We start from the raw sequence: 24,210 nt of genomic DNA, 5'->3' as shown, positions 1-24,210 counted from the left end.
CTGGCTGCCCCACTGCCCTACCCTCCGGCCTGGTCTGCTCCACTGCCCTACCCTCCAGCCTGGTCTGCTCCACTGCCCTACCCTCCGGCCTGGCCTATTCACACTGCCCTACCCTCCAGCCTGGCCTGTTCCACTACCCTACCCTCCGGCCTGGCCTGCTCCACTGCCCTACCCTCCGGCCTGGCCTGCTCCACTGCCCTACCCTCCGGCCTGGCCTGCTCCACTACCCTACCCTCCGGCCTGGTCTGTCCCACTGCCCTACCCTCCGGCCTGGCCTGCTCCACTACCCTACCCTCCGGCCCGGTCTGTCCCACTACCCCACCCTCCAGCCTGGTCTGTCCCACTGCCCTACCCTCCAGCCTGGTCTGTCCCACTGCCCTACCCTCCGGCCTGGTCTGTCCCACTGCCCTACCCTCCAGCCTGGTCTGTCCCACTGCCCTACCCTCCGGCCTGGTCTGTCCCACTGCCCTACCCTCCAGCCTGGTCTGTCCCACTACCCTACCCTCCGGCCTGGTCTGTCCCACTACCCTACCCTCCGGCCTGGTCTGTCCCACTGCCCTACCCTCTGGCCTGGTCTGTCCCACTGCCCTACCCTCCAGCCTGGTCTGTCCCACTACCCTACCCTCTGGCCTGGTCTGTCCCACTGCCCTACCCTCCGGCCTGGTCTGTCCCACTGCCCTACCCTCCAGCCTGGTCTGTCCCACTGCCCTACCCTCCAGCCTGGTCTGTCCCACTGCCCTACCCTCCAGCCTGGCCTGCTCACCAGAAGCCCTCCGTTGAGCCCTTCCACTTGCCATTGTGAGCAGCCTTGCGAAGGCTGCCAGCGCTTCTGATAAACAGGCCGCCAGGTCGCCATTGGACCCAGCGGGGAGTGCCCCCCCCCCACTCCCGCTATCCTCGGGGGGCACGCATTACAATGCCTTAAATGGCCTGCCCATGTAAAATGGTGGCGCAGACCCAATCACGGGTGGCAATCGTGTCTGCACCCGCTCGCACGCACTCCACTCCCCTGCCAACCAGAAAATTCAGCCCCATAAAAACATTTTTCTTGTCTTATTTTTTAAACCTTATTTTTACTTTTCACCCCTTCATTTCCCAGACATAAGCTGGGCAGCCAAGCTTGTATTTTAATCACTAATAATATCAGCAATTTAAAGCCAATGTACTCATGATGGGAACAACTGGTAGCCATTTTGAGTTGGCGTATGGTGATTTGGGGAGGTATAGTGGTATTGGTATTGTCACTGGACTGTAATCCAGAGACCCAGGGTAATGCTCTGGGGATAAAAACAAAACAACTGCGGATGCTGGAAATCCAAAACAAAAACAAAAACAGAATTACCTGGAAAAACTCAGCAGGTCTGGCAGCATCATGAGGACTCGAAACGTCAACTCTTTTCTTCTCCGCCGATGCTGCCAGACCTGCTGAGTTTTTCCAGGTAATTCTGTTAATGCTCTGGGGTCCTGGATTCGAATCCCATCACTGCAGATGGTGGAATTTGAATTTAATAAAAATCTGGAATTTAAAGTATAATGATGACCATGAAACCATTGCCAATTGTCATAAAAACCCATCTGGTTCACTAATGCCCTTCAGGGAAGGAAATCTGCCATCCTTACCTGGTCTGGCCTACATGTGACTCCCGACCCACAGCAATGTGACTCTTAAATGCCCTCTGAACAAGGGCAATTGGGGATGGCCAGTGATGCCCACATCCCATGAACGAATATATTAAAAATGAGGACAATGGCTCCACATTCACCAAGGCACATAATGTGAAGGTGGCATCATAAGGACACACGCAACATGTGGACAGGTCCAAAAGGATCTTTTCTCGTAGGCACTCGCCGACCTGGAAATGTTTTTAAATGATATTGATGTTAACCAATGAGGCTGGTAGGGTGGCCATTTGAAACCACCCAGTCTCTAATCTTCAATGCTTTGGATGTTTTCAACATTAAAGGCAATTATTCAATTATTTCATTTATTAAAGTCCTCACAATAGGCAGTATATAAAATACAATTTAATTCACATTTGAAGCATCTTTATCTCTACTTATCTTTCATCAGATGTCATTTTCCCTCAGATAAGTTTCACACAAACGTTGTGGTTCAATGGTAAAGTTAAGAAGTAAATTTTAAGCATGCTGACTCAGCTACTTGTGTTGTCAGGGCACTTGTGCAACACCCATGCCTGATTCATATGGATGGAATGCCTATCTTCCATTTTGTGCATAACACAGAAAGGTCAACATACATTTTAACCATAAGTATTTGAAGCTAGAAAAAAAGCTAAAGATAGGGATTCCTATTCTAAAATTGCTTTATGCAAGTTGATGTAGCTCCTCTGACATGAGCTGATCTGACTGGGACACTGTGGTTAAGTAGCTGAGTGCAGGTTCTCCAGAATGCCTTTTGTCTACTGACAGCAACTGCCCCATTCACCTTTAATGGTGGCGAGATCAGATGGTTCCTGCTTACGGAATTCCTGAGTGCCACTAAAATTAATGGGAAATTCTCAAAGGGTCATCATGACAGTGTCATTATAGCCTTGTTATACGCTGATCCAGAAATTAGTCAGTCCATTTCCAGGCACAACCTGGACTACAAAAGGCCCCAAAATGGCAGGTAGGAAGTGTGAGCTCATTCCGCCATCTTGCTGGTCGCCATTTTGGGGGGAGGGCAAACAACATGAGGACAACCTTTAGTCATGATTGAAGTGGGCATTAGGGCCTTTGGGCATGCTTGAGGCCCCCACTGCAAGATTGCTTTGCCCTAAGATAGTATCATCAGTTGGAAACTGCCCCCAGGAATGGCCTGCAACAAAAATGGTGTGTGGAGGCAGGTGAAGCTAGAATGCCCCTTCCAGGGACAACCAGAAAATCCCATCCAAAATGGGGCACCTCTAACACTCCCTCAGTACTACAGTGAAGGGTCTGCTTAGATTTTGTGTTCAGGCCTCTACAGTGGGACTTGAACCCACAACCTTATGAGGAAAGGTTGGGCAGGCTAAGCTTGTGTCCGCTGGAGTTCAGAAGAGTAAGAAGCAGTTTGACTGAAACATATAAGATCCTGAGGGGTCTTGACAGGGTGGATGTGGAGGGGACGTTTCCTCTTGTGGGAGAATCCAGAACTAGGGGGTCATTGTTTAAAAATAAGGGATTTAAGATAGAGATGAGGAGAATTTTTTTCTCTCAAAGGGTCGTGAGTCTTTGGAACTCTCTCCCTGAAAGCAGAAACATTGAATATTTTTAAAGCAAAGCTAGATAGATTCTTGATTAAAAAGGTGAAAGGTTATCAGGGGTAGGTGGGAATGTGGGGTTGAGGGTTACAATCAGATTAGCCCTGATCTTATTGAATAGCAGAGCAGGCTCGAGGAGTGAGTGGCCCACTCCTGCTCCTAATGCGCATGTTCAATTTCTGACTCAGACAGTGCTAGTCACTGAACCAAGTTAAACATTGAAGTTTATATTAAGTAGAGCACAGCTGCTGTTGAGTTATTGTCACTGTGAAATCAGATTTTCGCAACATGATGTGGGGATGACTAGTTATAGTAGCCAAATAACCGTTGGTAATTTTGGGTTGTGGCTGGCCAGCCCTTGATAACTCTGAGGTAATGGGAAAGTTAAATGTGTCACTGCATTCCTGCTCATGGTTATCTTTTTAAATTTGCTTTGTCGGATTATGTAGGACATATCAACATGATTTTGAGCCTTGCGTGCTAATATACTATTCCGTTCTCCCTGTGTTTCCAAGAATGGCTCCAAGGCTAAGCTTTTTCTAATTATTTTGCACCCTTAAAATATACTTGGAATCATACTACTTTTAGACATCAACAGTCCTGGGACTTAGTGACACAGTTAGCTGCAATAACGGTAGCAATAAATTCTATAATTGAACACTGCTCAAGCTAATGTTCCTAAAGTCTGCTCTCGTTACTGGCTTTAAGGGGGCTCAATGAAATGGGTTTCGACAGCCTGACCATAGCTCATAGTAAATAGCGACCAAAGGTGTCCCCCAAATTGACACTCCCGAAGAATTGGGAATAAAAAGGTAGTCTCGGTAACGGTGTCCATGAAACTAATGAATTGTTGGAAAAACCTGCCTTTGGTTTGGGGAAGAGAATCTGCCATTCTTACCCAGTCTGTGTGAATCCAGGTGCACAATAATGTGGTTGATGCTTAACTGTCCTATATGGCCTGGCAAGCCACTTAGTTGTCTCAAAAATGCAACGAGAAAGTAAAGTAAGAATAAACCTGGACTGACTGTTCTATTCCAGAATGCCAGATGCTGAAGGATAGGTACTTTTATAGTCATTCATTTAGAAACACACATTCGAAACGTGCTCTCCCTCAACCAACAACTACAGTTTTAGTCTGTGTTTATCAATAGGAGCACAAGTGAATGTAACGTTAATATAAAAATGAATACAATTGATATAGAATGACAATGGATCACCTGACATTGACCCAGGCACTGGCCATGACAAAGGCACACACAGCTCAGTCCACCTTGCCAGACCCTTCACTAACATCTGGGAGCTTGTGCCAAAATTAGGAGAGCTGTCCCATGGACTAGTCCAACAGTCTTCTCAAGGGGCAATTAGGGATGGGCAATAAATGCTGGGCCCAGCCAGCGATGCCCACATCCCATGATGTGAGGGAGAACTTTTTTTTACACAGCAAACAGTAATGGCCTGGAACTCACTACCCATGAGGGTGATGGAAGCAGGGACAATCAATGATTTCAAAAGATAATTGGATGGGCACTTGAAGGAAATTAAGCTGTAGGGCTACGGGGATAGAGCGGACGTGGGACTGACTGGATTGCTTCAAGGGGTGGCTCCATTGGCATGGACTCAATAGGCCGAATGGCCATCATCTGAGCCGTAAATGACTCTAGGAGTCTATGGGCCAGATTTTTGCCAATTAAAGCTCGAATTAGGAAATCTCTCAACTCGACAAACCCGTCTCCATGGAAAAGACCCCCCATACATATGGGTTTTTCTCTGGGAGTTGTGTAGGGTGGGGGAGGGGGAGCATGAGCGAGTCAGGGCTGCCACCTATGGAGGAAGTTCTGTGAAAGCCACAGGGATGGGAAAGTGCCAAAGCCGGATGGCTAGAAGACCTACCTTGGCTCTCTGAGGCTTCAGCCCAATTGTATAAAAGGCTGTCAGGCCCTCTAGCCCTCATCTCTCAACACCCTCTCCCCAATCTACCCCCCGTGCCCCCTCATGAATCCCACCATAATCCCATGCCACCTGCATGCTCTCTCATATCCCCCATACCATCTCCATGCATGCCATACTGCCCATGCCATCTCCAAAGCCACTCACCCATTAGCCACTAGGGACAGACCACAGGAGCCATGTGGAGATGAAAAAAAGTTAAACTTCTAACAATCTAAGAGAGCTCTCACTCATACACACTTGATGCTGAAAAAGACTCTCATTCATGAAATGCATTCAAAAATCAAAATGGGATCTCAGCCCCCCGCTCAGATGCTTTGAGCTTTTGAAACTCAGCCAAGCATTCATTATGGGCTCACCTGTAATGACAGTTTCAAGAGCTATAGGGATGGGCAATAAATGCTGGCCTAGCCAGCAATACCCATATCCTGTGAATGAATAAAAAAAAGTCCTCGGGAAATGTCAACAATGAAACTGTATTGAAACTGCAGGAACAGATGGCTCTTGGTTTATTCTAAGCTAGACCAGATGGCCTGTCAATGCACTCCAGCAGTGGGTGTTTGGTATTTTACTCTAACTGACACCTTTAGCCTTTTGTCTTTTTTTTCATTCTTAAAAGGGGTAGGGATTTAAATAACTTCAGATCATGACACTTCTACAGACCTTGTCTGCCTTTCAAGAGTGTTTACATCTCATCCATAAATTTGTGACTCTCACATACAGGTTAAGGCCCTTGGAGCTGCAGACATGGGGTCTGTTTGAACTCAGCACTAATTTCAAATAGAGGGTCCCACCCTTCATTTTTAAAGGCCTCTAGAGTTAGCCCAACGCCACGGCAACCTGGCCGTATGACATTGACCCGGAATCTGAAGGTGCCATTTCCAATAGTCAATGCCCAGTAGGTATGGAAGGGATGGCACATATGTTTGGTGGCATGTTGGCAGGTGCAGGCAATCTAACGGTGGCATCAGCATGGTATGTGAAAGGCTTGTTAATCCTCACAAAAATATTTAAATTGGACTGAACCATAAAATCTGTCTGGAGTAGCTGAACAGATGCTGAGATGTGCAGTGACCAGTCTAGCAGTGACAAAGGATAACCCCTGGCCTGGTGTTGGGTCATTACTCTTAAGGAAGCCTGTCATTGTTTAGCAATTGCATGTTGGATCTCTTGCCTTTTGCCCTAATTTAAAGCTTCTTTGCTGTACAGTTGCTGCTTTGCAGTAACTTTCTTAAAGTGCCACACCTTCTGCTAGTCCTGCCCGTTTCTTCAAGGATATTCCATTCCCTGCTTGCAATATATATATAAGATGGTCACTAATAAATCCAATCAGGATTTGGGAGAAGCTCTCTAATGCAAGGAATGGTTAGAAAGTGGAACTCTCTCCCACCAGGAGTAGTTGAAGTGAATACCAGAGCTGAATTTAACAGGAGTCTAGGTAAGTACATGGTGGAGAAAGGAATCAAAGGATGTGATGATAAGGGCAAGATGAAGAGGACTAGGAGGAGAAAAAACAGAAAATGCTGGACAAACCCAGCAGGTCTAACAGCATCTGTGGAGAGAGAAACAGATGCAGATTCTCTCCACAGAAGCTGTCAGACCTGCTGAGTTTTTCAAGCATTTTCTGTTTTTGTTTCAGATTTCCAGCATCCGCAGTGTTTTGCTTTTATCTTAGGCATAGGAGGAGTCTTGTGCACAGTCTAAACACCAGTATGGACCTGTCGGGCTGAATGGCCTGTAAACTCCCATGTAATTCTATCTAAAATACTTCCCCTCTGGACATGCCCCTGTGCATGCAGCTATTGGAGAAGGAATGCAGGATTGGTGAGTTTCTAGCTTTGCCCTCATGGTGAAGGACTTGGGTGTGGGGAAATAGATGGTTCAGAGTATTGGGGAATGGAGTCATAAAGCAGTGAAGTCAGGGAGGAGCACATCCCTGAGTACCTTTCTACCTGGTGTTGGTGTGGGGGGAATCAAAGCCAATCACTTGAAAGGTGGACAGTTCCTCACATGCAATCTTGGCAAATCTCCCCTCCAGCTCCTTGTTTTGGTTGGCTCTAACTGCTCTAGTCATTGAGGTTATATAGTTGGTGCCTTGAACAAACTTAACCAGGTTGATACCTTTGTTAAGATAAACAGCCTAAGGAATTCTGTGTGTGAACACACTTTCAAACAGTTGGGATTAGTCACTAAAATGGCCTGTTGTTAGACGGTGCTAATTTCTCATATTGCAAACTGCCCAAATTTTGCTTTTTTCTCTTAAAAAAAAAATCAATACTTATTGATAGAAAGTTATCAAATCAATACGGATCCAAAAAGGAACCACGGCACAATCCACTCAAAGTCTATCAATCGGGAAATGTATTTGTAAGCTAAGAAGCTGAAGGGTTCACCATGTTGCAGGATGCACTGCCCGGGTTTGTAAAGAGGAGAGAAGACAAGCTAAGTCTAGAAGCAGTGGTTTGGCAGTGGTAAGAAAAGCTAAAGAGTCCCACAATCTTTGAGATTCTGGGGGAGAGTGACTTCCACAATTTAAGGTGGAGTTCTTAAGCGGAAGTGAGGCAAAACAGTCGAAATTAAACCTGCAGCTGGATACCTGAGTTTTCAAAACATTTGAATTTAAAAACAGCCTCCTCAGCTGCTCCTGATGCATTTAAGCCGGTTTTTGAAATAAAACAGTTTGTTCGGAAAGTTGCTATCCACCTCCGATCCCCGGACATACCGCAATTGGGAATACATTTTCTCAGTTTCACTCTTCTTTGTCCAAGGCATCTTGATTTTGGAGGCGTGGTCTACCATGACATCACTGCAGGATCCAATATGGAGGAGGCCCAAGTTATCGATGAAGAATTCTGCAACGGGAGAGAAGAGTCAAAGAAGTTGGTATGATGAGTGATGACCTGAATTGTTCTCTTATCCACTCTCTTAATTTGAACCAGGTTTTTCACAGCATGGCGCTCTATTGGACTGTGAGCTTAGTGTCTATGTTCCAACCTCTGTAAACTTGAACTCATCCAAAACTCTGCTGCCCATGCCATAAACTGTAAGATCAGAGTCCCCTCCAACTGGGAAATTTATGGAACATAATTTCAAATCCATGGACATGTTGTGACCTCACGATTAGAAGTATAAATTGCAAAAAGCCAAGCTGCAGTCAGCAGTGCAGGACTGGGCAGCAAGGGGTTAATTCAGACATTTAATTTAAAAAAACAGTGCCTCATCAAAAGGAATTGGACATTGGCTTACAGTTCTCAGAGAACAATGGTACTAGGGAAATGCCATTACCCGCCATCAACTAATGTAATAGTCTGATTACCCAATACAATGGCACAAAGCGCATATCATCACTACAATACACTCAAGAAATTATGCAACTAAGGTCTGCACCACAGACAATAGTACTGGAATAGGGTCATTCAATCTCTCATTAACTTCGGAGCCAGGTGCTGTTACTGTGCCACCTCATAAAGCAGGAGGATTGCACATACAATGAGAACTGATAATATTCATCTGGATACGTATGTGGTATAGGTATGTGAAGAGAAAAAGATTGGTGAAGACAAATGTAGGTCCCTTACAGTCAGAAACAGGGGAATTTATAATGGCGAACAAAGAAATGGCTGACCAACTCAATACATACTTTGGTTCTGTCTTCACAAAGGAGGACACAAATAACATACCAGAAATGTTGGGGAACACAGGGTTTAGTGAGAGGGAGGAACTGAAAGAAATCAGTATTAGTAGGGAAATGGTGTTGGGGAAATTGATGGGATTGAAGGCCGATAGATCCCCAGGGCCTGATAATCTACATCCCAGAGCACTTAAGGAAGTGGCCCTAGAAATAGTGGATACATTGGTGGTCATCTTCTGAGTTCTATAGACTCTGGAACAGTTGTTACAGATTGGAGGGTAGCTAATGTAACCCCACTATTTAAAAAGGGAGGCAGAGAGAAAACAGGGAACTATAGACCAGTCAGCCTGATGTTGGTAGTTGGGAAAATTCTAGAGTCCATTATAAAAGATTTAATAGCTGAGCACGTGGAAAACACTGGCAGAATAGGACAGAGTCAGCATGGATTTACGAAAGGGAAATCATGCTTGACAAATCTACTGGAATTTTTCAAGGATGTAACTAGTAGAGTTGATGATGGGGAGCCAGTGGATTTGGTTTATTCAGACTTTCAGAAGGCTTTCGACAAAGTCCCACATAAGAGATTGGCGTGCAAAATTAAAGCGCATGGGATTGGGGGTAGTGTATTGAGATGGATAGAAAACTGGTTGGCAGACAGGAAACAAAGAGTAGGAATAAATGGGTCTTCTTCCGAATAGCAGGCAGTGACTAGTGGGGTACCGCAGGGATCGGTGCTGGGACCCCAGCTATTCACAATATATATTAATGATTTAGATGAGGGAACTAAATGTAATATCTCCAGATTTGCAGATGACACAAAGCTGGGTGGGAGGGTGAGCTGTGAGGAGGATGCAGAGATGCTTCAGTGTGATTTGGACAAGCTGAGCGGGCAAATGCATTATCCACATTATAATGTGGATAAATGTGAGGTTATCCACTTTGGTAGCAAAAACAGGAAGGCAGATTATTATCTGAATGGCTATAAATTGAGAGAGGGGAATGTGCAATGAGACCTGGGTGTCCTTGTACACCAGTCGCTGAAGGTAAGCATGCAGGTGCAGCAGGTGGTAAAGAAGGTAAATGGTATGTTGGCCTTCATAGCCAGAGGATTCGAGTACAGGAACAGGGATGTCTTGCTGCAATTGTACAGGGCCTTGGTGAGACCACACCTGGAATATTGTGTGCAGTTTTGGTCTCCTTATCTGAGGAAGGATGTACTTGCTATAGAGGGAGTGCAGCGAAGGTTTACCAAACTAATTCCTGGGATGGCAGGACTGACATATGAGGAGAGATTGAGCCGGTTAGGATTATATTCGCTGGAGTTCAGAAGAATGAGGGGGGATCTCATAGAAACCTATAAAATTCTAACAGGACTAGACAGGGTAGATGCAGGAAGGATGTTCCCGATGGTGGGGGAGTCCAGAACCAGGGGTCACAGTCTGAGGATATGGGGTAGACCATTTAGGACTGAGATGAGGAGAAATGTCTTCACCCAGAGAGTAGTGAGCCTGTGGAATTCGTTACCACAGAAAGTAGTTGAGACCAAAACATTAAATGTTTTCAAGAAGGAGTTAGATATAGCTCTTGGGGCAAAAGGGATCAAAGGACATGGGGAGAAAGCAGGAGCAGGATATTGAGTTGGATGATCAGCCATGATCATAATGAATGGCAGAGCAGGCTCAAAGGGCTGAATGGCCTACTCCTGCTCCTAGTTTCTATGTTTCTATGATACATCTTCCATGGAAAACCCCGTATTGGTTCAACCAGCAGGAGCTGATGACATTTGTCTGGACTTTGCGTGGAATCAGCTAAATGGACATTGGAACAACAGGAAATATGTTTTGACATGTCTGAGTTAAATTATTATAAAAGAAGAGCAGATCTGAGTTTCTGGGGCACAGTTGGAAGGAGGTTCAGGGCTGGTCACTTTGACTCAGGCCTACATTCAACACCGGATTGGCCAGCCGTGTTGGGGATTGTAAGTGTTTTCAGCCATATTGTGGCGATACTGGCCTGAAGGTGTTGGGCTGCAGCTGGAAGAAGGGTTGAGTCTGGTCACCTTGACTCAGGCCTATAGTCAACACTGGACAGACCCACCATGTTGGTGTTTCAGCCAAATCGTAGTGATATTGGTCTGAGGGTTTCTTCTTGAGGTTTGAGGTATTTTGCCTGTGTTTTTGTAAGTATAAGTCCGAGTCGTGGTGACTTTGTGTCGGGTACTGGAAACAAGCTGTTTTACATTTTGGGGTTTTGCACTGTGGGTTGTGGGTGATTCAATAAAGCGATTGTGAATTATCAGAAGAAACTTATCTCGCTGGTTATTCTGTTCAAGCCATACACTTGTGAATCTGGTGTCATGAACTTGAGTGTGGGGAGGGTCTCTGAGGGAAAAGGGGAACCCCCTGCACAGCAAGACCCTGATCATCCATCAGTCCTGTGCTCGCTGGCCTACAATGGCTTCTGGCTGAGCAAGGCCTTGATTTTAAAATTCCCATCCTTGTTCTCAAACCCTTCCATGACCTCACCCATCTCTAGCTCTATAATCTCCTCCAGCCCCACAAACGCTGCAAATTATCTGCGCTCCTCCAATATCGACCTCTTGAGCATTCCCGACTTTAATCGTTCCACCATTAGTGACGGTGCCTCAAGCTGTCAAGGCCCTATAAAAACTCCCCGAACTACTCTGTCTCTCTAACTCTCTTTCTTCCTTTACGACACTCCTTAAAACCTACCTCTTCGACCAAGCTTTTGGGCATCTGATCTAATATCTACTTAAGTGGCTCGTTGTCATACTTTATTTTATAATGCTCCTGTGAAGCGCCTTGGAGTGTTTCATTATATTAAAGGTGCTATATAAATGTAAGTTGTTGCTGAGCTTCTGACCTGACTTTCAGTTTCCCTCAGTACCAACCTGTAAAGCCACAGCAAATGCAACACCTACCCATTCGCCTCCTTCTACACCACTGGCCCAGATGCACTTGGTAACAGCAATTCACATGATTTTCTGAAATCTAATGTACAATATTCACTGCTCAATGTGGAGTCTCCTGTACATCAGCAACGCCAAAAGCAGATTTGTCATGTTGCTGAATGTCTCGATGAGGTCCTGTCCTCCATGAGGCTCACCATTTTATCTTCCCACCTGAATCCCTCCTTTCATCTCTCCATCGTTGTTCCCATCAATACAGGCTCAGGAAGAGTATCTCATCCTTCTCCAAGGGAAGCTACATCCCTCTGGCCTGAACATTGATTTTAAGTTTTCTTTCCAGCTGAAGGATATGAGAAAGCACGATATAGCGCCTCGCAATCTCCTGAAATGCATTAGAGTCACTGAAGTAATTTTAGAGTGTAGTTGCCATTGTAATATAAGAGATGCAGCAGCCAATTTGTGCATGGCAAGCTCCCACAAATGCCAGTATAATAATAATTAGATCATCTGTTTTAGTGATATTGGTTGAGGGATAAATATTGGCCAGGACACCGGAGAGAACCCCCTCCTGCTCTTTGAAGAAGGGCCATGGAATCTGTTATATCCACAAGAGAGAGCAGACAAGGCCTCTGTTTCACATCCCTTCAGAAAGACAGCACTTCATCCTCTCAGTACTGCACTAGAACGTCAGTTTGGAATGCGTGTTCAAATCTCTAAAGTAGGACTTGATCTTCCCACTCAGAGACAACCCACTGAACCACGGCTGACAGTGTGGGTGGTTCTCTTGCTATTGAGGGGAGAGAGAGGCCTGCATGAAGTTCAGGGTAGAGACCTTGCATCAGAACACAGCTGGGAAGGTTCTTAACCAGTGGTGTTGGCTCATATGCTGGCTGCGTTTTGCCCACATTTTCTGCTTTAATGTCAAAATTGCTGAACTGACAATTTTCTTTCTCTTCCCCACCTCACCTTTTTTGTGTGGGTCTTTCCAGCATCTGCTGATGCTCCATTCATTGCACATTAAGCCCATGTACTCGCTCCATGCATCTGTCCACCCTTTCCCTCTTTTTATTCCTATTTGTTTCCGGCCTTACTAACACATCTGCTTACTGCTTATCTTGTTCTGATGAAGAGGCGCACATTCAAAATGATAACCTCCCTTTTACAGGCACTGACAGAGCTTCTGGGCAAGCATTAGTGATTGTCCAAAGATGCAGATGAGACCCAGGGCATAATTTCAGAATGGCCCTTGTACCTCTCTGTTTGGGCATTGACCCAACATTCACTCACCTAAGTGCCCTTGTCTTGTTATATCAGGGTCAAATCCAACTTGCTGCATCTTTTCCGTTCGGGCCATAAAGAAGTTAATTATGGCGTCTGTGACGACACAGTTAGGGAAACCTTTTACTGCGTGGTAGTATCCCTTGCGAATGGTGAGGCAGTCTCCCTCCTCTCCACCTGGTACCACACTCAGTTTGTGCAGATATGTGGCTGAATAAGTTGTTACCTCTCTCACCGAGCCTCCAACCTGGAATGAACCAGAAAACAAGGTTGTGTCGTAGGGTAAGATGGCATTCTCCGGGCCCTATTTGTTATCAGCACAGCTCCACAATGGAAATAGGTGACTGAAGTGAGGATAACCTAAGCACAGGCTGTGGATCTCACCTTCGGATACATTCCCCAACCCTGGGCTCTGAACATTGTTAGATACTAGCCCTAACAAGGCATATTGTAGAAGTCTAGGGGGGATAAAAGAGTTAAATCAGCCTGGTCAAAGGGTTAGGTTCTAAGGAGCGCCTGAGAAGAGAGCTGAGGGCACAGCCACCAACGGAGGAGGGAAGGAAATCAGGCTTGACTAACAAACCAGGGTTGGAGGAGGGCAGAGATCTGCAGGGGTTGTTAGGGCTGGAGGAGCTGGTGGAAATAGGGAGGGGTGAAGCCATGGAGGGGTTTGAAGACAAGGATGAGAATTTGACATTTTAAATGCTACTGGTCCATGAGCCAATGTAGGTCTGTGTACACAGGACAGGTGAACAGGGCTTGGTGTGTGTTAGGATACAGGCAGCAGAGTTTTGGACAAGCCCAAGGTTACAGGAGGATGGGAGTGTGTTGGGATAGTCGTGTCTAGAGGTAACAAAGGCATAGGTGAGTGTTTCAGCAGCAGATGAGCTGAGACAGAGCCAGAGATTGGCGATGTTATTGGAGATAGAAGAGAGCAGGTCAAAATGGTTAAGGATGACAGGTTTCCTTCCCTGAAATAGTTGGGAGCTGTGGGATTCAAGAGAGAACAAAGAGCCTTAAGAGTTTGCTAATACTGTACTTAACAGCAGGAGCATTAAAAAAGATAGAGTTCCCTTGTTGAATGAACTATTGGAGTGATTGTTGGTCTTGCCCAAGGCTGTCGAGTAACATCTATAATTGTGTGGTGATAGCCAAGAGATTCTTGAGGGTTTTTAGAATCAAATCCAAGATCCAAAGCAGTGAAACCCATCTTAACAAACAGACTATTAAAAATAGAAGATGATAGGACTTGCGTTTACATCACGCCTTTCACAACCTCAGACATCCCACTTCACAGCCAATGAAGTACTTTTTGAAATGTAGTCACTGCTGCAATGTAGGAAACGCAGCAGCCAATTTATGCACAGCAAGATCCCACAAACAGCAATGAGATAATAACCAGATCATCTGTTTTTAGTGACGTTGATTGGAGGATAAATATTGCCCAGGACACTGGGGTGAATCCCCCACCCCCCGCTTTTCTTTTACATCCACCTGAGAGGGCAGGTAGGGCCTCAGTTTAACCTTACATCCACCTGAGAGGGCGGGTAGGGCCTCAGTTTAACCTTACATCCAGCTGAGAGGGCAGGTAGGGCCTCAGTTTAACCTTACATCCACCTGAGAGGGCGGGTAGGGCCTCAGTTTAATGTACCATCTAAAAGAGGGTACCTCTGACAATGCAGCACTCCTTCAGTACTGTACTGGAGCATCAGCTTGGATTCTGTGCTCCAGTGTCTGGAGTGGGATTTAGACCAGCAACCTGTGGACTTGGAGGTGAGAGTGCTCCCAACTGAGCCACACCTGACATAGAATTTTTTATTCTTCACCTTAGTATCAAATAGTTTAGTATTTGGCTTAATGGTATTAAAATATGTTTGGACTGTTGGACTCCCACAAAAATTTATCCCATGATAGATTTTCTGCTTCAAGAAATAGCAACCCACCCCCACTCCCCCCGACCTTGATTTACGATTAATTTGGGGTCTGTCAAAGAGGGAGCATCTTTGGTTAATGTTTAACACGAGGCATTATCAAGCTCACTAAATCCAGAGTTGTTTTCTCCAGCAGGTCCACCATTTTCTCCAGCTTGGTGTCTGCAGCGAAGATAAAGTCATCGTCGACCCACAGCAGATATTTCGTTTTGACCTGGGAGACAGCCAAGTTTCGCCCGGCAAACCAACCCTGGGGAGATAAGCAATGATTCATTGAAGCAGACTCTCACATACCAGGGGTAAAGTTACAGCTGCGCGCCTCTTGGTGGAGAGGAGGGAACCATGGGGAGCGTTCCAACAGGTTCCTGACACCGGGAGTACACCTTCGTAACCGATGTCAATGGATTTTTGGACGGCTCACTGCATCTTACACCCCTGCCCACGTCGTGGAAGGGCAATAAAACTGCTGTCCGATCACCCCGTATGGCTTCACTGAAGGGCAAAAGCCAACAGCAAAGTCCATTGATCATTCGGTCTGGCAGTATCGGCGGAGAAGAGCACAGTTGACGTTTCGAGTCCTCATGACCCTTCAACTGTTCTGTTGAAGGGTCATGAGGACTCGAAACGTCAACTGTGCTCTTCTCCGCCGATGCTGCCAGACCTGCTGAGTTTTTCCAGGTAATTCTGTTTCTGTTTTTGTTTTGGATTTCCAGCATCCGCAGTTCTTTGCTTTTATCCATTGATCATTCAACCTGTTTGCTTTCCTGCTTCCTTATGGAGAAGCCCTGGAGGGGGGGTTGGGGGGGGTGTGTGTGTGTGTGGAGGGAAGGGCCAAATGCATCAAAAGCAAGATTCTCCAGGTTTGAGGACCTGGGAAAGGGTGAGGTAGGGTTGAAGGTTTGTGATCACTCACAATTTCAACACAACAAGGAAGGAGGGAAGAGGGTGTGGGGCTAAGTGTTTTTCAATTGAGAACCACCAGGAAGGACAGTTCCAAGGAGCACTGATCATAGTAGTTCTGAGAAAACAGAGGCAAATAAGGTGGTAACAAAGGGAGAGGTTTGAGCTTAACTATCAGAGAATAATTGGTTTTCAGGCTTCAAGGTTATGTCCTGGATTGTGTCCATACATGGCAGAGAAGAGCTAGATAACACTCAGCAGGTCTGGGTTTAGTGTTCAAGTATTGACAAGCTTTAGAGAGAGTTAAAAGCTGTTTGTCTGGTACAAAAGAATAAATTAAGTAATTAGATGTGATGTGGGAGTTCACAGGATCAAAGAATAGTTACATCAGAGAAGTTGGTCCATTGTGACTCAGCAAAACGAATTCACCGTGTCCCACACATCCACCCTTTCCCTGTAGCTCTGCATTTTTTTATTCTCTTCAGGTAATGATCCGATTCTCTTCTGAAAGCTTCAATTGAATCTGTCTCCACCTCACTCTCAGCCAGTGCATTCCAGGTCCGAACCATTCACTGAGTAAAAAAGATTTCTCCCATGTTGCCTCAGAGAATGGTGTACAATACTGCAGTTGAGACTGAACCAGTGTTTTTATCCAGGTTTATCATAACTTCCTTGCTTTTGTACTCTATGCCCATATTTATAAAGCCCAGGATCCCACACACTTTATTAAATGAAGTCAGAGGAGATAGAGATATGCACCCACACACTCGCTCACACCTCGCACATCCACACACTTGCTCACACCTCGCACATCCACACACTCGTTCAGACCTCGCACATCCACACACTCGCTCACACCTCGCGCATCCACACACTCGCTCACACCTCGCGCATCCACACACTCGTTCACAACTCACGCATCCACACACTCGTTCACACCTCACGCATCCACACACTCGTTCACACCTCACGCATCCACACACTCGTTCACACCTCGCGCATCCACACACTCACTCACACCTCGCGCATCCACACACTCGTTCACAACTCGCGCATCCACACACTCGTTCACAACTCGCGCATCCACACACTCGTTCACACCTCACGCATCCACACACTCGTTCACACCTCACGCATCCACACACTCGCTCACACCTCGCGCATCCACACACTCGCTCACACCTCGCGCATCCACACACTCGCTCACACCTCGCGCATCCACACACTCGCTCACACCTCGCGCATCCACACACTCGCTCACACCTCGCGCATCCACACACTCGCTCACACCTCGCGCATCCACACACTCGTTCACACCTCGCGCATCCACACACTCGTTCACACCTCGCGCATCCACACACTCGTTCACACCTCACGCATCCACACACTCGTTCACACCTTGCGCATCCGCATCCACACACTCGCTCACACCTCGCGCGTCCACGCGCTCGTTCACACCTCGCACGTCCACGCGCTCGTTCACACCTCGCACGTCCTCGCGCTCGTTCACACCTCGCACGTCCACGCGCTCGTTCACACCTCGCACGTCCACGCGCTCGCTCACACCTCGCACGTCCACGCGCTCGCTCACACCTCGCTCGTCCACGCGCTCGCTCACACCTCGCTCGTCCACGCGCTCGCTCACACCTCGCGCGTCCACGCGCTCGCTCACACCTCGCGCGTCCACGCGCTCGCTCACACCTCGCGCGTCCACGCGCTCGCTCACACCTCGCGCGTCCACGCGCTCGCTCACACCTCGCGCGTCCACGCGCTCGCTCACACCTCGCGCGTCCACGCGCTCGCTCACACCTCGCGCGTCCACACGCTCGCTCACACCTCGCGCGTCCACACGCTCGCTCACACCTCGCGCGTCCACACGCTCGCTCACACCTCGCGCGTCCACACACTCGCTCACACCTCGCGCGTCCACACACTCGCTCACACCTCACACGTCCACACACTCGCTCACACCTCACACGTCCACACACTCGCTCACACCTCGCACATCCACACACTCACTGACACCTCGCACATCCACACACTCACTGACACCTCACACATCCACACACTCACTGACACCTCACACATCCACACACTCACTGACACCTCACACATCCACACATTCACTGGGAAATGGTGGCCTAGTGGAATTGTGACTGGACTGGTAATCCAGTGATCTCAGGTAACGCTCTGGAAACCTGGGTTCAAATCCCACCATGGTAGATGGTGAAATTTGAATTCAGTAAGACTCTGTTGCAGGATGTTATGGTTCCCATCGAACTGAATGGAAATTTAAATGGCTCACCCCATGCGCTGGGGTGGAGTGTGAGACATGCTGTAGCAGGGCTGTGAAATCCTGGATCTGGAAATAACAGTCTGATGGTGACCATGAAAACATAGTCAATGGTCATAAAAACCCATCTGGTTCACTAATATCCTTTAGGGAAGGAAATCTGCCACCCTTACCTGGTCTGGCCTACGTGTGACTCCAGACCCACAGCAATGTGGTTGACTCTTAAATGCCCTCTGAACAAGGGAAATTGGGGATGGGCAATAAATGCTGGCCTAGTCAGTGACATACATCCCATGGACGAATAAAAAAAACCTCATACATTCTCACAACTCACACTTAATCACATGTATACACACTCATAAACAACACAAACTCGCTCCCAAGTTCACACCCCCTCCAGAATTACACCCACCATTGGCTATGTGAGCCGTGATTCAGGTGATACTTCTCAGCCACCATATTAGACCCCTCTCTGCATCAATCACACGCCAAACACAGGCATCCACCCATGGCTCACAGATAATTAGTCTGAGGCCGTTTCACTGGACAAAGCACAGGTCATGAGTGAGTAGGAGTCAGTGGTAGAGACATAGAAGGTGATGATGTCATGTAAGCCAGAGGTCCACCCTTGCCACAGGGAGTGGAGGAGAGAGACTGGACCCATCACCAGATCTACTGGAGGTTACCACAACCCCAGTCTAAAACGAGGACTCTGCGTTTTGATCTCTGGCGCACCCAGTAGTAAGAGCAATCAACTATTCTTTTTAGACTCAAACCGTGCAATTTGGCAGCCATTCGTATTGTAATCTGAACTGTGATATTAGCAGTCACGCCATCACAGCCCACACAATCCCTGTTCAATATTTTAGAGAAAGGCATTTGCTGAGCCTTGGCCAATTTGCAGTGGGCTGATTGCAAAAGCAGTGATTTTCTGTGTAAAAATGAAGCTGTGCTACCAGGAGCCTCCTTGTAATAGAAAAATAATGTAAATATTGGTCCCGTGCCAGAATTTGTGGCATTCAGATGAGGAAGCACCTACAGAATGCAGTTCACCCACCTTTATCAGGTATCCTGGGGGATCGGGCCAGCTCAATGAAGCCTCTTAGAGCTAGCTGCATGTTGCGCTGACAGCAAAAGTTTTTGATGACTTTATTTTGTTCAAGCCTTTTGAATCTTGCTTTGTCATTACTTGTTTTGATTTTCTGCTTGCAGCTCTGGTATTTTTGCGTTGAGTTTTTACTGCTATTGCTCAGTGCCCTAAGCTGCTGCAGGCATTTAAATAGCGCCGTGCAAAGTGGTGACCGGGGGCAGAGCACTCCTCGCCAGCGTTCAAACAGCCAGGAGGCTTTCCGACAGGGAAAAGGAGTTCATCAGGGTGGGGGGGGGGGGGCACAATGACAATGACACCGAAGGCATTGGTCACTAACCTCCGAGCCATATTTATAGCTTTTCTGCCAATATAAACCTGGACTTGTGAGAGGAGGCCTGTCATCACCACCTGCACTCTGTGGAACAGGCTGCCACAGAGTTGTAGTGGAACTGAGATGGCTCTTTCTGTGGCGGGTTACCACAGCGTGAAGCTTTCCCGCTAACGCGTCCTTTCAAGCCATCCAGGACTTGTACTGCATCAGGCAGCCTGCAGTGTGCACTGCATGGGCAAGGTGAAGCACCTTCAGCCCCTTCCCTGTGGAAAGGGGGCATCAATCGGACAGGGTGTGGAACTTCCACAAAGTCCCTGGCTTCCCTCCAGGACAAGATGTCGCAGAAGTCATGTCAACACTATGCCTGGGTGAAGAAACCGCACTGGGGCCTAATTTGACCACAGGAACATTAGGCATCCCAGTGATCATTATCTAGTGGGCCGCCATGATGGCATCAGTGCATGGCCCTCCCCATTGGCCCACATGTTTTGGCAGCAGAAGAAATCCTGGGGATGGCGAAATGGAAACAAGGCAATTGTGATGACCTTCCAACTTCAGAGGAGGGTCTTGTTCTCGAAGCTTGGGTTGTTCGGCATCCGCTAGCGATCTGGCACAGCGAAAGGAGCGGGTGCAGTTTTCTCAAAATGATGCTTTGCAGTGGGCACGGGGGTTCCCAATTTATGCTTGTGCATGACAAACAGGCCCCGCAGCAAGGAGCATGCGCAGTCCTCCTTCCAATTCCAACAAATCTCCTCTTCACTTGCAACCAGGCGGAAATAGCTGCAATTGGGCCCAGCTGGCAACCTCCTGGCATCTGTGCCAGGGCTGGAGGGAGGTCTTCAGTGGCCAAATTGGGCCATTTATGTACATCTCCCGCAGCAGGGCCCCCAACCCTTCAACATGAAAGAAGCAGTGTCGCCCCCCGCCTCCCCCCCCACCCGGTTCTACCCTGTCTCTGCGATCAGTCAGTTAACTCTAATGTCCCCGCTAACTTTCCCCTTTGATTGTGATATTCCACCCTGTAAGAACTGCTACCTCACCAGGTTTCTCAATCCCTAGACCTAGTGTGCCACTGGGGAAAAATAAATCTCTGGACAAGCTTTTCCTACGCTGCCAGATTACTCAAAACAAGGAAAGGAGCTCCCATTGGTAAGTTAGGCCAGGCCAACCTTCTCATCACCATGACGATGACTGTAACGCAGGGACAGAGAGGATTTGGAAGGGATGGAGATGAAGTTGAGCCCAAATTACAATGCAAATGTCTGCCAGTTTACACTGAAATGAATCTTGTGGTGTTAATAAGAATATTTCACAATGGATCCAGCCACAGTCCCGACAATGACCACCTTGCACCCTCCATTAACTTCAACTCACCCGAAACTCTGTTGCCTGTGTCCTTGCTCCCACCAACTCCTCCCGCCCTCCATCACCAGCTGTGTTCACTGATCTACATTGGCCTCCTCTCTGGCAATGCCTCCATTTTAAAATTCTTATCCTTGTTTTCAAATATTTCCATCTCTTTCTATCTCGCTGACCTCCTCCAGCCCCACAATCCTCCAAGATCTTTGCTCTTTTCCAATTCTGGCCTCTTGCATCCTCAATTTACACCCACCCCACAATTAGCGACCAGGCCTCAGTTGCCTATGTTCTAATCTCTGAACTTCCTTTCCAAATCCTCTCTGTCTCTCTCCACCTCTCTCTCTCCTCACTTAATTTGCACCTTAAAACTCAGCAATTCAACCAAGCTTTGGGTCGCCGGTCCCAATTTGTCTTTGTGTGACTCAGTGTCAACTTTTGCCTGTGAAGTGAGAAGCTCTTGTGGATGCAGTGGGAGCGTCCCTACCTCTGGGTTCAAGGTCACTCCATGACTTGATGGCCATGGAAGGTGTGTTCATAATGTGGCCAAACAGGTTGATTATCAGCCTATAAATCCTTCTAATACACCTGATGGCAGGAGGTAAAGAGTAGGAGAGTAACCTGGTCAGCCATACTGTGAAAGGTAATGGTAAACCACTTTGCCAGGCATAATCATGGATCAAAACACTCTTAGGGCACAATAACTGAAGGAGCAGGAGGGGGTTCTGTGAAGCGCTTTGGGGTGTTTTATGACATTAAAGATGCTTTATAATTGCAAGTTGCTGCTGTAATCATATGGCTAGCTTGCAGATCTTTAACATGGTCCAAGACCTCTTGTCTATCAAGGGGTCTGAAACAAAGATGGATCACTGGAGTTGAGGTAAAAATCAACTGTGATCTAAAGGACTGGAATTCGTTACCACAGAAAGTAGTTGAGACCAAAACATTGTATGTTTTCAAGAAGGAGTTAGATATAGCTCTTGGGGCGAAAGGGATCAAAGGATATGGGGAGAAAGCGGGAGCAGGATATTGAGTTGGATGATCAGCCATGATCATAATGAATGGTGGAGCAGGCTCGAAGGGCTGAATGGCCTACTCCTGCTCCTAGTTTCTATGTTTCTATGTTTTTATCCCGCCCAACGTTTCGAGGGCCAATATGACTCTTCTTCAGAATGCAACTCCATTCTGAGGAAGAATAATATTGGTCTCGAAACGTTAACTCTGTTTCTCTCTCCACAAGATGCTGCCAGACCTGCTGAGTTTGTCCAGCAGTTTGTCCGAGTTTGAAGATCTCTATGCAGATTTATTTTGTGCTGAGGGAATAGAAAACTTTTCCCTTTATATCTGGAGGACTGGAATACAAGGGGGTAGAAGTCATTCTTCAGCTGCACAGAGCCCTGGTTAGACCACACCTGGAATTACTGGGAGCAGTTCTGGACACCAGGAAGGATATATTGAACTTGGAGAGAGTGCAGTGCAGCTTTACCAGAACGATAGCTGGACTTCAAGGGTTAAGTTATGAAACAAGATTAAACAAACTAGGATTGTATTCCTTTGAATTGAGAAGGTTAAGGGGTGACTCAATCAAAGTTTTCAATAAGGGGAACAGATATTGTAGATAGAGAGAAACTATTTCCACTAGTTTGAGACACCAGGACCAAAGGCTATAGTCACAACATTGGAACTAACCTCACAGGAGTGAAATTAAGAAATACCTGTGCATGCAAAGGGTGCTAGATGTTTGGGACTCTCTTTTGCAAATGGCACCTGATGCTAGATTAACTGTTAATTTGAAATCTGGGACTGATCGATTTTTTTCGCCAGAGGTATCAAAGTCACAAATGACATCCTGTGTGACTGTGACACAGGTAAACTTTCCCTCCTCGTCCTTCTCGACCTGTCTGCAGCCTTTGACACGGTTTGACCACACCATCCTCCTCCAACACCTCTCCACTGTCGTCCAGCTGGGTGGGACCTGCTCTCACCTGGTTCCATTCTTATCGATCTAATCGGAGCCAGAGAATCACTGGAAATGTCTTCTCTTGCTGCTCCTGCACCGTTACCTCTGGTGTCCCCCCCAAGGATCTATCCTTGACCCCCTCCTATTTCTCATCTACATGCTGCCCCTCAGTGACACCATCCGAAAGCACAGTGTTAGTTTTCACATGTACACTGATGACAGCCAGCTCTACCTCACCCCCACCTCTCTCAACTCCTCCACTGTTAGTAAATGATCAGACTGCTTATCCAACATCCAGTACTGGATGAGCAGAAATTTCCACCAATTAAATACTGGGAAAACTGAAGCGGATGTTTTCAGTTCCTGCTCCAAACTCTGTTCCCTAATTATTGAATACATCCCTCTCCCTGGCAACAGTCTGAGGCTAACCCAGCCTGTTTGCAACATTGGTGTCATATTCAACTCCAAGTTGACCACACCGTCACTAAGACGGCTTATTTCCACCTCCGTAACATCATTCAGCTTTGCCCCTGTCTCAGCTCACTTGCTGCTGAAACCCTCATCCATGTCTTTGTTACCTCCAGACCCGACTATTCCAACCCAATCCTGGCTGCTCTCCCACATTCTACCCTTCATAAACTTGAGGTTATCCAAACCTCTGCTGTCTGTGTCCTAACTCACACCAAGTCTCGTTCCCCTATCACCCCTGTGCTCACTGACTTACACTGGCTCCCGGTCAAGCAACATCTTGATTTTAAAATTCTTATCCTTGTTTTCAAATCCCTCCATGACCTCACCCCTCCCTATCTCTGTAATCTCCTCCAGTCCTATAACTGTTTGAGATATCTATGATCCTAAAATTCTGGCCTCTTGAGCATTCCCGATTCTAATCGCTCCACCATTGGCGGCCGTGCCTTCAGCTGCCTGGGCCCCAAGCTCTGGAATTCCCTCCCTATCCCTCTCCACCTCTCTACCTCACTCTCCTCCTTTAAGACCCTCCTTAAAACCGACGTCTTTGACCAAGCGTTTAGTCACCTGACCTAATATCTCCTTCTGTGGATCGGGGTCAAACTTTGTTTTACACACGCTCCTGCAAAGCATCTTGGGACATTTATTATAAAGGAGCTATATAAATATCAGTAAGTTATTAAAGGATATAGGGCCACAGTCGCAGATCGACTATGATCAGACAGTTTAGTGGAGCAGGCCTGAGGGGCTAACTAGCTTTCTCCTGTTCCTAAGAAGCAGTCGCTGTTCATGCCCAGCGTAGTTTAAATGTTGAACAAAAATAAAAATAGCTGGAAAAACTCAGCAGGTCTGAC

At 47.1% G+C, this 24,210-nt stretch overlaps 1 protein-coding gene across 1 annotated transcript in view; it reads right to left on the bottom strand.

Moving 5' to 3' along the window:
- Nucleotides 1-1,971: 1,971 nt before the first annotated feature.
- Nucleotides 1,972-24,210, bottom strand: part of LOC121273319 (beta-1,4 N-acetylgalactosaminyltransferase 1-like) — a 179,780-nt gene continuing 157,541 nt past the window's right edge. Inside the window, exons 10-12 of the mRNA XM_041180454.1 lie at nt 15,068-15,208; nt 13,037-13,274; nt 1,972-8,041 (exon numbers count right to left, since the gene is read on the bottom strand). Of these exons, the coding sequence (XP_041036388.1) occupies nt 7,824-8,041; nt 13,037-13,274; nt 15,068-15,208 (597 nt within the window). The 3' untranslated portion in view covers nt 1,972-7,823. The remainder of the gene's footprint in view (nt 8,042-13,036; nt 13,275-15,067; nt 15,209-24,210) is intronic.

Source organism: Carcharodon carcharias, chromosome X, assembly GCF_017639515.1.
Source record: "Carcharodon carcharias isolate sCarCar2 chromosome X, sCarCar2.pri, whole genome shotgun sequence".
In the NCBI taxonomy this organism is placed as follows: Eukaryota; Metazoa; Chordata; class Chondrichthyes; order Lamniformes; family Lamnidae; genus Carcharodon; species Carcharodon carcharias.
This window is presented reverse-complemented; position numbering and strand designations above follow the sequence as displayed.